Below are 15,002 nucleotides of genomic sequence, written 5' to 3'. Positions count from 1 at the left end.
TTGGGCAGCCTTAGCATATCATTAGCATATTACGCTTTGATTGGTTCAACGGCCAACCGGCTGACCGGACACTTAGCATATTAGGCTTTTATTATATAGGATATGAGGATGCCAAGTTGGAACAAAGGGTTTACTGGCTTAAGAGAGAGAGAGAGAGAGAGAGACACAGAGAGAGAGACACAGAGAGAGAGACAGAGACACAGAGAATGCACAATTCAGTGACCTAGAGGGTCATACTCGAGTGCGGAGTTCAGCAAAGTTATTTTTGCCAAGGGCCAGATGGTCAATATTTTGGGCTTTGAGGCTGTCACTGAACTGTGCACCTCAACTGAATGGGGATGTTTTGCACAAACATCTGTGGAGCGTGTGACAAAGACATGACAGGCGGCCGGCCAGCGTGGCTCAGTGGTTGAATGTCAACCTTGAACCAGGAGGTTACCATTTGATTCCCGGTCAGGGCACATGTCTGAGTTGCGGGCTCAATCCCCAGTAAGGGTTGTGCAGGAGGCAGTCAATCGATGATTCTCTTTCATTATTGATGTTTCTAACTCTCCCTCACCCTTCCTCTCTTAAGCCAATAAGAACATATTTTTTAAAAATATTTTAAATAAAAAAGATGACGGGCTATCAATGAACATCGAGGTCACAGCCAGGAAAACCAACAAGCACCACACAAGCTGCCTTGATGTCTTAAGGGGAAGCAGAAAGCCTCAGGATTCACAGAGACCACGATGCTACCTGGAGACTCAACACCAATAAGCATCTACAGTTCAGAGATGCATTGTAAGCGAGTACTCACTTTGTCCACACCAGCGCTCACAATGTAATTCCCCTTTTTGTTCCATTTCAAGGCAAAGATGGGGCCTCTGCGCTGGCCTAAGGTTCTGGCCAGATTACCTGTGTGTAAGTAAACAAACAGCAAACACGCTGACTTCAAGGCCACAGCCCAGTCAGGCCGTGACTCCACACCAAAGCAGCTCTCCCCCAACCCCAACCCGAGGGCGGCAGGACTCACCGTCTTCCATCCAGATTCTTGCAAAACCATCGTAGGAACCTGTTGCTAACAGCGTCCCATCGCTCTGTGGGCCAGAAAGAAACAGCTTAGCAGTGGCAGTTCCGACGCAGCGAAGAAAACCTCTCACCCCAGGGCTAGGTCATTCTGGCATCAATAATCGGTCCCCAGCCCGGCCGGTGTGGCTCAGTGGTTGAGTGTCGACCTATGAACCCGGAGGTCATGGTTCGATTTCCAGTCAGGGCGCATGCCTGGGTTGAGGACTCAATCCTCAGTAGGGGGCGTGCAAGAGGCAGCCGATCAATGACTCTCTCTTGTTATTGATGTTTTTCTCTCTCCCTCTCCCTTCCTCTCTGAAGTCAATAAAAATATATTTTTAAAAAAAATCAGTCCCCAGTTAAGAGACTCACCAGCCCCATTTAACTACTCATCTCACACACCTCTTAAATCGGTGGTTCTCAACCTGTGGGTCGCGACCCTTTTGGGGGCCGAACGACCCTTTCACAGGGGTCGCCTAAGACCATCGGAAAACACATATATAATTACATATTGCTTTTGTGATTAATCACTATGCTTTAATTATGTTCAATTCGTAACAATGAAATTGGGGGTCACCACAACATGAGGAACTGTATTAAAGGGTCGCGGCATTAGGAAGGTTGAGAACCACTGTCTTAAATGAATATGTAAGGCAGTGCTTCTCAACCTTCTGGCCCTTTAAATACAGTTCCTCATGCTGTGACCCAACCATAAAATTATTTTCGTTGCTACTTCATAACTGTCATGTTGCTACTGTTATGAATCGTAATGTAAATATCTGATATGCAGGATGGTCTTAGGCAACCCCTGTGAAAGGGTCGTTCGACCCACAGGTTGAGAACCGCTGATGTAAGGTGTTACAGCCGAGGAGAAGAGGGGCAAGTAAAATCTGTTGCAACCATTCACCCCAATGACATAATTAAAAAGGCCATATAAAAGCCCTGGCTGGTGTTTCTCAGGGGTTAGAGCATCGGCCTGAGCACCAAAGGGTCTCAGGTTCGATTCCCGGTCAAGGACATGTACCTGGGTTGCAGGTTCGATGCCCAGCCCTGGTCAGGAGGCGTTCAGAGGGCAACCAATGAATGTGTCTCTCTCACATCGATGTTTTTCTCTCCCTCCTTCCCTTCCAATCTCTCCAAAAAATCGATGGGAAAATAGCCTCAGGTGAGGATTAACAACAACAAATACCAGGCCAACAGATATGACACGTTGGAGACTTTAGTGAGCCTTGAACATCGTGTAGGAAAGGACAGCGTTTGTGACAAAATGACAGAGTTTGCATACACACTTCAAAGAGCCAGAGAGAATGGCAAGGGAAGGTGTAGAGAGCTGTGTCCCACCTGTCAATTGAAATACCAAGGCGGAGCCCTGGCCAGTGTGGCTCAGTTGGTGGGAGCATCGTCTTCTACACCAAAAGGTTGTGGGTCCAATTCCCAGTCAGGGCACACGCCCAGGTTGTCCCCATCAGCAACCAATCGGTGTTTCTCTCTCACATCAATATTTCTCCCCCTCTCTCTCCCTTCCTCTCTCTCTAAAATCAATAAACATCCTCAGGTGAGGGTTTAAAAGAATTGTTTAAAAGAAATACCAAGATGGACAGTCACGTTTCCTTGGCTGCTCGAAGATGTGGGCTAGTGCTGGGAGCGAGTGGTCACTGAGGACGCAGCCAGCCATCTGCCCGACACAACCTGGCTGGCGCTCCGGAAGGGAGCCCCCAGACACCAGCACCCCTGGGCCCCCCGCGGCAGCCCTGATGTGCAAGCCTCTGGGAGGCGCTTGGTGCTTACGTTCCAGTCCAGCGAGGTCACGTCTCTGTTACTGGGCACGTCCTGCCCCTTTTCTCGGATACAGTGCCGCAGCACGAGCTGGGTGGACGCTCCATTGCTGCTTCCGTTCAGGTTCCAGATCCGCGCAGTTGAATCTGTGGACCTGCAGAAGGAAAGGCGCTGCAGTCAGCTTTCAGCTCGCTCACGGGTTTCCTCCTTTTTCCCACCTTGCAACCCGCTTCAGCGCCCACAGCAGAGGAGCAGAGGCAGGCGATGGTTCCAGGCCAGTCTGCTCTGGCATGAGCACTAGGAGAGACCCGGGGGACAGGCCTGACATAAATCCAAAGCCATGCATGCGAACTGCTTTCTCTTTTCTCACTGGGTTCTCTCCGCATTATCTCTGCTGCACTAATTTTAAATGCCGGCATTAGTCCCCACCCCGGGGGGAAAAAAATGGCACGAGGACTTCTCTACATTTGACCACAATTGAAGGTACCCAAGGGAGGGCAGCACGGGTGCCCAGGCCTCGGTCTGCACACCTGGGAAGGTGCCCCAGGCAGGTGAGAGGGAGTGAGCTCCATGAGGCGGGACTGCAGTGCACAGCCAGCAGCTCGGACCCTGGCCCTGGAGCACCCCCAGGCGGGCGCCCTTACCCAGAGGCCAGGAGGTCGCTGACGGGGCTCCAGGCACAGATGAAGACCTCGGACTCATGGCCCCGCAGGACCCTGGCTTTGTTGGGTGGGACCTCGACGTCCCCGTCTACTTCCGTTGTCTCCACTGGTTCCGAATGACTTTCTGTGGGAGGAAACAGAAGCCACGTGGTGAGCAACGCAGGAGAACAGTGTCCCTGGGCATTTCGCTTTCACACTCAGCCTTTCTGCATAAGATCAGCTCTGATAAGTACAGCTAAACCACGGCTTGTGTCACTTAGCAAATGTGTCATGTTTATTTGCTAAGTACAAGGAGGGGCAAAAGTAGGTTTCCAGTAGTGAATATGCAAAACTTAATTCTCTTATGATTATTTAGTAATAGAGGCGCGGTGCACAAAAATTTGTGCAATAGGGGGGTGGGGGCTGGGGGGGTGGCCCCTCAGACCGGCCTATGCCCTCTCGCAGTCTGGGACCCCTCGGGAGATAACGACCTGCTGGCTTAGGCTTGCTCCCGGGTGGCAGAGGGCAGGCCCAATCCCTAGGTGCAGCCCCTGGTCGGGCTCAGAGCAGGGCCGATTGGGGAGTTGGGGCGCCGCCCCGTCATGCACAGAGCAGGGTGGATCCGGAGGTTGCGATGCCACTCTCAGTCATGCTCAGGGTAGGGCCAATTGGGGGGTTGGGGCACCGCCCACTGTCACACTCAAGGCAGGGTCGATGGGGAGGTTGCAGCGCCACCCCCTGTCATGCACAGAGCAGGGCCCATCAGGGGGTTCAGGAGCTCCCCCCTGTCACTCACAGAGTAGGGCCAATAGGGGAGTTCGGGCACCGCCCCGTCACCCACAGAGCAGGGCCGATCAGGGGGTTGGGGCGCCGCCACTGTCACACTCAGGGCAGGGCCAATGGGGAGGTTATGGCTCTACCCCGTCACACACAGAGCAGGGCCGGTGGGTGGGGGTGGGGTGGGGGTTGGGGCACTGCACCGTCACACACAGAGCAGGGCCAATCAGAGGGTTGTGGCCCCGCCCCCTGCCACACACAGAGCCGCAGGGTGATCAGGGGGTTTGGGTGCTGCCCCCTGTCACGCTGATCCCGGTGCCGGGAGGCCTCACGGCTCCGCTGATCCCGGTGCTGGGAGGCATATTAACCTTTTACTATATAGGATAGAGGCCTGGTGCACGGGTGGGGCCGGCTGGTTTGCCCTGAAGGCTGTCCTGGGTCAGGGTGGGGGTCCCCACTGGGGTGCCTGGCCAGCCTGGATGAGGGGATGGCTGTTTGCAGCTGGTCACACACCCTTCAGGGTGGGGGTCCCCACTGGGGTGCCTGGCCAGTCTGGGTGAGGGGCTGAGGGCTGTTTTCAGGCTGGCGGGTGACTGAAGCTCCCAACTGCTCCTTTTTTTTTTTTTTTTTTTATTCTGGGCCAGCTTTAGCTCTGGCTCCAGCTCTGAGGCCTCTGCTGCTGAAAGCAAGTATCTGGTTTGTTTGGGTTCTATAATCGAAACACTGTATCAACTCCAGCTCTGAGATCCCAGCTGGTTGAAAGCAGGTTTCTGGGGTTCTGTTTAGCTTCTATAATTGTAACAATGTTTCTTAAACTGCAAGCTCAGAGGCCGGCAAGGCAGGCGGGGAATGTTGGTTTCCTCCGTCACTGAAGCAAGCAAGCCTCATGTTCACTTCAAGCTGCCTGGCTGCCGGCCGCCATCTTGGCTGGCACTTAATTTGCATATCGCCCTGGTTAGCCAATGGGAAGGGTAGCGGACGTACGCCAATTACCATGTTTCTCTTTTATTAGACAGGACTGTATGATTTTCCACAGGAACTGTAGCTTACTCTTGTCCCACCCTATACGTTACGTTGACTCCAAGGTGGACAAAGGAATAGAAAGGGTTACCTCTTCTCCATAAGTAGGTCCCGGCTAATGCCTAACAGCCGCGGGAGGGGTCACGAGCAGACAGAGACGACATCGTTCAGAGAGAAGTGTAACCCTGGACCCCGGTCTGGCCGCAGCCTGCCTGGCAGCCGCATGGAGCCGAGGGCAGACAGGTGCAGGCCTCGGGACGAAAGTGACCTGGAAAGCGGCCAACTGAGTCCCAGGAGGAGCTGCTGCTCGGAGTGTGGGAACTCACCCACAGGCACCCACGCAATGCACACCGTCTGTCTCGAGACATGGTGTGCTTCAAGGGACAGCCATGTCTGTGTAGCCATGTTTCACTATTTTCTTAATATTTAAAAGAAATCTGTGTAATTTTAAAGTTTGGGCCCTGGCCAGGTAGCTGAGTTGGTTACAGCATCATCCCAACACACCAAGGTTAGGGGTTCAATCCCCGGTCAGGGCACACACAAGAATCAAGCAATGACTGCATAAATGAGTGGAACAACAAACTGCTGTCTCTCTCTCCCTAAAATAAATCAATCACAAAAACTTCAAAAAGTTTGCAAACTTCCTATCCCGGCAGACATACAGATATCTCAACGCTCACCAAGTACAAGTGCGTTTCGGTGAAGGAAGACTCAAAAAAGAACGTCGCCAGTTTTCTGTCTGGTTTTGAAACCCGAGGGCGGTCCCTCACATGAGGGGCAGCCACTGAACGACCTGAGGTCCAGGCTACCATGTTCCTCTTCTTGCTCCACCCAGCATTTCGGATCTTGTGCACCTGACTATGGAGCCACTGGTGGGAAGCCTTTCCGTTTTATCAGACAGATGGCCTTCGCACCGTCCTACTGCGGTACAATCGCCCCACTGCCTGCCCGGGCAGCCCCCTCCACGCTGGAGCCGACTTGTTAGCCGGAGAGAGATGTGAAGAATTCACTGGCCTGCGCCTGCGCACAATAACCTGCCATGGGCTGGGCTGCGGCTGCAGCCTCATCTGAGGTGGCTGGCCAGCTGTAGGTGAGGAGACCACGGGGTGAGGTGTCAACACCATGGTCAACTCAGTCCTCAGGGACAGTGTGGCTGCAGGGCTGATCCGAGTGGAGCAAATTCTAACCAAGGGAGAACATTCACATCTGCAGAGGACATGTACACACTTGCACGCACACACACACACACACACACACACACATATACATGCACACCCACAGACAGATGCACACATTCACGTGCATAATATACATGCACACATACAAACTTACACACACATGTGGCCAGGGCTATTGCTTCTCCATTTAAATCTTAAGCTTGGTTTCACGATTGCTACCAGAACCAAAGCAAAGCAAAAACAAAATTGACTTTCTACAACCCTCCCTTTTTCTGAGAATAGTAACTCCTATTTGATGACGTTTTCAAGACATTCTATACAATTTTACACAAATTGAAGGCATGGCTACAAAAATAAAAATGTTATTGCTTATGAAGACAATTCATATACAATCTTAAGACGACAAAGAATAACAAGAAATTTTTGAGAACATGGAAAAGATTTATTCGATTACACAACAGGTTTTTATTCTCTGGTGCAATTAATTTGGCAGCAGCCACTTACCTGGAATGGTTATTAATCTGTGCAAAATTAGGCAGCTGACTCATTGGATGAGTTACAGTTTTGTGGTGATTAACACATATATATTGGGCTACAGCTTGGGGCTGAATTACAAGGCCAAGTCTGGCCTTCAATGCTATTGTAACTGGGTCCCCAAAACTGTCTCCTTTAGAAGCACTTAGGACAGAGCACAGAAAACACACAGGAGCAAAGCAAGCCATGTGTTGTCAGGATCTGCTGGGGAGAACAGATGCCCTGGGGAGGGAGACACCAGGTGCATCTAGACAGCACCTGCCCACTGTCTAAATGCACCTGGGCAGAGAGAGATCCAGGTATGCCCTGGACGCACCTGTTACCTCCATGGAACTTTCTGGAGGCGTCACCCACATGTAGGAGCTGGGGCTCCCATCCCTACTCAGCCCTGAACTCCACTGGGCGGGATGGGAGTGGTGGCAGCACCTGCAGCTACACCTAGTTCGGGTGCTATCTGCAGCATCCTCCATGCAAACACCAGGTGGAACCTCCTGAGACTCCGGGGTACCACTCAGAGCCCTTGACTTCATCGCACCAGCAGCCCAAGAGACCCCTGCCATCAAGTCCTGCTTAAAAACAGCCCAGGGCCCCTGGTGCCCTTGGAGCAAGGCCTGGGTTCCTGCCTGACTGCCCACCGAGATCTCCTCGCCTTCCTCTAACTTGCAAGAAAGCGGTTCCCTAGACACAGACTTTCTGCCCAGGCTGTCTGCCTGTGGGCGGGCCCAGCACCAACACAAATGGATCCCTGCACGGTTCTTGTGGGGACAGGGTCTGTGAGGGCCTTCCTGGTCCGCCTCCTCTCAGCAAGGTCTGGGCAATTCAAGAATAAGGCTGGGCCCAGCCAGTGTGGCTCAGTGGTCGACTGTTGACCTATGAACCGACCAGGAGGTCATGCCTGGGTTGCAGGATGATCCCCAGTGTGGGGCGTGTTTCTATCTCTCTGTCCCTCTCCCTTCTTCTCTGAAGTCAATAAAAATATATATTAAAAAAAAAAGGAATAAGGCTGAACACCTCGACCCATTTCCTTTGATCCTATGAGCCATAACTCACATTCCATACACCTCACCATTTGCAGCGTACAGCTCAGTGGTTTTCAGGATACCCAGCGCTGTGCAACCGTCACCAGTACCTAACGCCAGGACATGTCATTGCCCCAAAAGAAGCCCGTGCGCATTAGGAGATTCTTCCCAGTCCCTCGCCCCCAGCCCCTGGCAACCGCCAATTTGCTCTTCGTCCCAATGCGCTTGCCTACATTGGACATGTGATATCCACGGGATCCTACAGCACGTTCCGACCTGTTTCCATTTCAAGCACTAAACACACACTAGCAAAAGCCCTGGTGTGCGGTCACAGCAGGAGGGTGCAATTTACATTCCAGAGACTCTTGCTTCAAAAGGTGTTAGAGGTCATCACCTGCTGGGACCAGGGGCTCCGGGGGGGAGTTCATCACAAGGCAGCGGAAGGCCACTGCGCCCCAAACTCCTGCATTCACCCCTCCTCGCTACCCATCCACTCAGCCAGGCTGCAGTTGGACAAGTTCCCTGCCGCCTCCCCACCTCCTCTGCGGGTCCAGAGAAGTGTTTCTTTAGAAACTGGTTCTTACTTCATGTGCACAAGCCCATGTGACCTCCTTGTTAACATTCAGATTCCGGGGCCACAACCGTGACTGAGAGGGGCTGCACTGTTCCTTCTGACGTGAACGGCGGGAGGCCTCGGCTCTTGACAGTAGTTCTCAGACCGGAACCACTGACCATTCCCCACCAACTCCCAGTCTGGGGTTCAGTAGTTCGAGGGGGGCCCAAGAGCTTGCACTTCTAGTAAGTTCCCCATGATATTCAGGCTGCCAGTCTGGGAACGAGGATTTGGCCTGCCGGCAGCCATCCCATCCCCAGCCAGCGGCCAAATCCTGCCCGCTGCCTGCTCTTGTCCATGAGGTTTTAGGGCATACGGCCCTGCGTGCACAGTCTCTGTGGCTATTTCCCCGCTGTAATAGTGGAGGAGAGAATTGGGCACACAAAGCCAAACATATTCACTTTCTGGCCCTTTGTAGAAAAAGTGTGACCACTAGTTTATAGAAAACCACCCAAATATTAGAAATATCCTGAGTTTGTCTATTGTCAGGCTGAAATTTCTGGTTCTCCCTTGGATTTCAGAGAATTGGGGGGGATGTAATTTTATAAAATCCCAACAGACCTGATACAAAATCGTGGCGAGAACAATGAATGTCAACAGAAAACGTTCAGCCCTGGCTGGTTGGCCTACAGACTGAAGGGTCCTGGGTTTGATGCCAGTCAGGGGCATGTACCTCACTTGCAGGCTCGATCCCAGGCCCTGGTTGGGGCACGGTGTGGGAGGCAACAAATTGATGTGTCTCTCTCCCATCGATGTTTCTCTCTGCCTCTCCGCCTCCCTGCCACTCTCTCTAATAATCAATGGAAAAATAACCTGAGGATTAACAAAAAAAGAAAACGTTCATAAACTCTGCAGTTTTATGTGAAGATGGTATCAAACCCCTACCACCCTGCAAAGGTCAAGTTAACTGAGTGCACCCCCTGTAGCCTGGGTTCATGAAACAGAACCAGAGGATTCAAGACATATACGTCCCTTTTTGCTGGAAGCTGTTACTGGAAAGAGGAAAGAGAAAGGGAAGGGAGGGGGCGGGATAAGAGCTCACTTCCCAGGGGGCAATGCCTTGCGAAACTGTTACTGCCCTTGGCCAGGAGCAGCCCTGCAGGGCATCCTACCCTAGAATCACACTGCAGTGGGGCAAAGGGCATCTCCGATGATGCCCACAGAAAGGAGTTCCACAATGCACCGGGAGGAAGGGACAATGCTGTCCTCCCTGGAGGGTCTGTCCACAGCGTCCATGCAATCAGCATGCATGACAGCTTCCCCTGAGGACGGGCAGTGTGTGCAGTCCCCCCTTTTGGCAAAGGTCCACCCTCATCGGCAAAGCGGGACACTAACCGAGTCCGCTTCCCAGGCACGTTGGAGCACCCCATGCTCACGCTGAGCGAGCAGCAGCAGCAGCTTTAGACACTGTTACTACAACCCGAAGGTCGGAGACGATGCTGGGCACCGGGACACGTGTCCAGCGTGTTCTGAGAGCCCAGGTGAGCCCACACTTGTCCGAACGGGGCCCCGTTCCCATTCCCTAGGTATCGTTAAGACAAAAACCCCCTGAGCCCTGACTGGCGTGGCTCGGTTGGGCGACATTCCATGCACCAAAAGGTTGCCAGTTCAATCCCTGTCAAAGGCACACACCCATGTTGCAAGCTCGATCCCTGGTAGGGAGCATGCAGGAGGAAGCTGATCGATGTTCTGCTCTCACATCTATGTTTCTCTCTCCCTCTCCTATCCTCTCTAAAATCAATAAACTATTCTTAAGATAAAAAAAATACCCCCGTTGCCCTAACTGGTTTGACTCAATGGATACAGCATCGGCCTGTGGACTCAAGGGTCCCAGGTTCGATTCCGGTCAAGGGCATGTACCTTGGTTAGGGGCACATCCCCAGTAGGGAGTGTGCAGGAGGCAGCTGATCGATATTTCTCTCTCATCGATGTTTCTAACTCTCTATCCCTCTCCCTTCCTCTCTGTAAAAAATCAATAAAATATATTTAAAAAAAAATACCCCCATGAGTTTTTTAAATTGTTCATTTGCAGATTTTAAGATTTTAAAGTTATTGGTTTTAATTTTCTTTAGACAGGCTCTAAGCTAGAATGACCAACCCTACTGTCTGATTTATGATGGGTACGATGTCCCGTGCTCTGGCGCTACAGGTACCTTGCTTGCGTGAGTGTATGACAAAGTTCAAGGAAAATACCCAAGAGAACTGAAAACCTGTGTCCTGTGCACATGTGAGTGTCCGCGGCAGCACTATTCCTAATGGTCAAAAGTGAAACAAGCAGATGTCCATCAACTGATGACTGGATAAACAGCATAGGGTCCATCTGCACAGTGGAATATGATGCAGCCATGAAAAGGAGTGAAGCTCTGACACAGGCCTTGATGACGGGATGCTCAGTGAGAGAAACCTGACACCAAAGACCACATAGTGTGAGTCCATTTACATAAAACTAGAGGCCTAGTGCACAAAATTCATGCACTGGAGGGGGGGGAGGGTCCCCGCAGCTCGGCCTGCGCCCTCTCACAGTCCAGGACCCCTCGCTCCTTACTGCCCACCTGCTTGCTGCTCCCTACCGCTCGGCTCACTGCTCCTTAGTGTTGCCGCGGAGGCTCCCGCCACTGCTGCTGCACTCACCAGTGTGAGCCTGGCTTCTGGCTGAGCAGCGCTCCCCCCGTGGGAGTGCACTCACCACCAAAGGGCAGCTCCCTTGGTCGTCAGTTCATAGCGAGCAGTCATTCCACCATTCGGTTGATTTGAATATTAGGGTTTTATTATATAGGGTAGGATATTGAATGTGAACTGTAAATGAAAAATAAAATTTAAAAAAGAACCAAGTAAAATTTTAGATCTGAAAATTTTTTAATATATATATTTTTAATTCTCACCTAAGGATGTTTTTAAAATTTATTTTTAGAGAGAGAAACATCCATGTGACAGAGAAATACCAGTAGGCTGCCTCTGCACCTGTTGACCCAGCGGGATCTAACCTAAACCTAAGATGTGCCCTAACCTAGAATCCAACAGGAAATCCTTTGGTGTAAAGGTTGCGACTCCAATCAGTTGAGCCACCTGACCAGGGCAGATCTGAAAAAAATTTTTTAAATGTACCTCCAGGCCCTGGTTGGTGTGGATCAGTAGTTAGAGTGTCCTCCCATGCACTGAAGGGTCATGGGTTCGATTCCAGGTGAGGGCACATACACAGGTTGTGGGTTCCATCCCTGTCGCATTGCTTGGGCAACTGATCGATGTTTTTCTTTCTCTTAGTTTCTGTCTTTCTCCCTCCCTTCCACTCTCAGGAGGAAAAAAAAAAATCAATGCAAAAATGTCCTCAGGTGAGGATTAACCAAAACAAACAAACAAACAAACACCCATCCCCAGTGTGGTTATTGAAGGAGCATACGCAGTATTTGTTGGGAAGGGATGGGACTTCACTTTCTAACTGTTTTAGCAACTCTGTGAGCCAGAGGTTTATCTTTTATTTTAATTTTTATTGATTGATTATTTTAGAGAGAGGAAGAGGGCGAGAGAAACACCAGTGTGTTATTTCACTTATTATGCTCTGTTTGGTTGCTTCTTGTCTGTGCCCTGACCAGGGACCCAACCCGCAACCTTGCCGCATCAGGAGGAGGTTCTAACCCACTGGGCTGCGCGCTGTCAGGGCCCCCCAACAAAACCTCTGGGTGCCCTGGCCCCTGCTGTGGGCCGGAGCTCCTCTGCCACAGGAAAGGTTTGGGTTCATTCTGTCGGGGCACCTACTTAGGTTTCGGGTTTGATCCGGGTCGGGGCTGACTGCTGCTCAGGAAGTGACCGAGGACCGTTGAGGTCCGTGTGCTCTAGTCATTCGGTGAAGCTGGGGTTCCATTGCCGGCCTGGCCAACTCCGATCCCCACTACCCCCGTCCTCCATCGAGGACGACTCCAACTCTGACAGCTGCGGGGCCTCCGCCAGCGTACACATCGCATGGGTAGGTCGCCCTCTCCGCGGCTCGCCAGGCCCCGCTGCTGTGCAGCTGCCCCGGGAGGCGGATGTCTGGGTTCCCAGGGAGAGCGGGGTCCGGAGGGAAAGCACGTAACTCCTCCTCCCTTCGGGGCTCCCGTCCTGCGCAGGGCTCGGAGGGGAGAGCCGCCCAGGGAGGCCTCCTGGCTGGGTGCTGAGAAAACGAAACTGGAGCCCTTCCTCCTTGAACCCTGTCGTCTTCGGTGTAGAAAGGGACAGACGAAAGCCTCAGCAGCCTTACTGGGGCATCTTTAAGTGAAGATGTTATTTTATTTTTTTTTTTTGGTGAAAATAAGTTTATTGTGTAATCAATATTGTGTAATCATTGTGATCTATTGTGTAATCATTGTGATTACACAATAACCTGCATTGAGTTATCTGCTGGGATGTTTGTGCTTTAGGGCATGTGAACACATTTTATTTTATCTGATGTGGCCTCAAGTGGCATGCAGCCACGCCCACCCACTCCTGCCTGTTGTTAACCGTGAGGGCGTCCCGGATAACTAGCATGTTCCTCTATTATTATATAGGATAGGATGTCTGAAACAGGCAAACCCATCAGACAGAGCGCACACTGGTGGTTTCTGGGGGTTGGAGAATGAGGAATGATTGCTAATGGGCACATTTCTTGTGCAGTGATGAAAATATTCACCATTTAGATACTGAACTGTATACTTTCAAAGGATGGATTTGATGGCATGTGTGTTAATTCTCCTGACCTGGGCTTGTTCAGACCAACAGCCCAAGCCCATGCCCAGGGGTGCCTGTTGCCAGGTGTGCCTGTCACCAAGATAGGCTTAAAGTCAGGCAGGCTCTGCTTTCCCCACACGCTCCCCAGCCTCCCTGTGACCCTGAGCTCTGGGTGAAAGGGACTCTGGCAGCAGCAGAGATGGGAATGTGCAGCCAGGAGAGCCAGGAAGGAAGCTTGGGACAGCCCGCTCTCGAGTAGGGGTTCCAGGGTTCCAGCAGGGCTTTCTTGAAATGTGATCCAGAGTCGCTCTCATCCCAGGTTCTAACCCAGGGGTGGGCAAGCTTTTTGACTCGAGGGCCACAATGGGTTCTTAAACTGGACCGGAGGGCCGGAACAAAAGCATGGATGGAGTGTTTGTGTGAACTAATATAAATTCAAAGTAAACATCATTACATAAAAGGGTACGGTCTTTTTTTTTTTTTTTTTTTTTTTAGTTTTATTCATTTCAAACGGGCCGGATCCGGCCCGCGGGCCATAGTTTGCCCATGGCTGGTCTAGCCCAAGCATGTGAAACTCAGAGGCTAACATGGGACAAATAAACAAGGTTGAAGTTTATGTGGGCTGCAAAAAACCCCAAAAGCTTCGATTTTCATAGAAACGTAGGTTTATTTCGATAGAGACATGCTGAATACAAAGGGTTGAAATAAATGAGTAATCATTAACATAAAATAATAGAACATTTTAATAATTTTTCTTGAACATTAACTTAACAGACACTGAATAATTGCACAAATCAATAAGCGTAACGCAAATGAACCTATTTTTCTTGTTCTCTGAAAGCAAAATATTTCCTGTTGCGCACACCAAACAAGCCAGTACAAGACTAATGATGTGGCAATTGGCTGCTAAAATATTCGCTTGCTAGTATTAGTGGAGAGAAATGGTGCGCCCGTGCATAAGGCACGTAAGGGAAATGAATGCAACACGATTATAGTGATCAGTTCATTATTAATAATTCTGCATAGCAGGATATTGTAAAAATTAAGTTACGAAATTTTTATTGAAACGTTTCTTACATACCGTTATATTGGCTGGGCCACAAAAACATTCGTTGTGAGCCACATGCAGCCCGTGGGCCGAGAGTTTGACATGCTTGGTCTGGCCAGTAAGAAATACACCAAGAGACACAGATGTCACTTCCAATTTTGTAGGAGCCACATTTTAAAGTGGTTTTTAAAAATCTTTTTATTGATTTTTAGAGAGAAGAAAGGAGAGAGACAGAGAGATAGAAACATCAATGAGGGAGAATCATGGATTGGCTGCCTCCTACATGTCCCCTACTGGGGATCGAGCCCACAACCCAGGCCTGTGCCCTGATGGGGAATCGAACCTTTAACCTCTTGGTGCATGGGTTGACACTCAACCACTGAGCCACACCAGCTGGGCTAGGAACCACATTTTAAAAAGCAAAAGAAATATGTGAAGTTAATTTTAATAAGAGACTATTTGTTTAATTCAAAGGAGCCAAAATATTTCCACATGTAATAGATGGAAAGGGGTTATCAGTGAAATTCTTTACGTCCCCCTTTTTTTCAGACTAAGTCGAAAGCCCAGGGTGTACTTTCACTTGCACTACATCTCATTTTGGACTCGCCACATTTCAAGTGCTCAAGAGTGACATGCGAGTGGCTCCCAAGGGGCAGTACAGGC

At 50.7% G+C, this 15,002-nt stretch overlaps 1 protein-coding gene and 1 non-coding gene across 3 annotated transcripts in view; both read right to left on the bottom strand.

Moving 5' to 3' along the window:
* LOC132213086 (F-box-like/WD repeat-containing protein TBL1X) overlaps nt 1-15,002 on the bottom strand; it is a 33,799-nt gene that overhangs the window by 13,267 nt on the left and 5,530 nt on the right. For both annotated transcript variants that reach the window (XR_009447886.1, XM_059659144.1), the window contains exons 3-6: nt 3,471-3,612; nt 2,839-2,980; nt 1,016-1,079; nt 800-897 (exon numbers count right to left, since the gene is read on the bottom strand). Coding sequence is in view for 1 of the 2 variants with exons in the window: in XM_059659144.1 (XP_059515127.1) it covers nt 800-897; nt 1,016-1,079; nt 2,839-2,980; nt 3,471-3,612 (446 nt within the window). In the remaining variant the exon portion in view is untranslated. The remainder of the gene's footprint in view (nt 1-799; nt 898-1,015; nt 1,080-2,838; nt 2,981-3,470; nt 3,613-15,002) is intronic.
* LOC132214098 (small nucleolar RNA SNORA42/SNORA80 family) lies at nt 3,042-3,170 on the bottom strand. The gene has a single exon (XR_009448193.1). It is a non-coding gene; the product is annotated as a small nucleolar RNA SNORA42/SNORA80 family (small nucleolar RNA).

The sequence above is a fragment of the Myotis daubentonii genome, chromosome 12 (genome assembly GCF_963259705.1).
Source record: "Myotis daubentonii chromosome 12, mMyoDau2.1, whole genome shotgun sequence".
In the NCBI taxonomy this organism is placed as follows: Eukaryota; Metazoa; Chordata; class Mammalia; order Chiroptera; family Vespertilionidae; genus Myotis; species Myotis daubentonii.
This window is presented reverse-complemented; position numbering and strand designations above follow the sequence as displayed.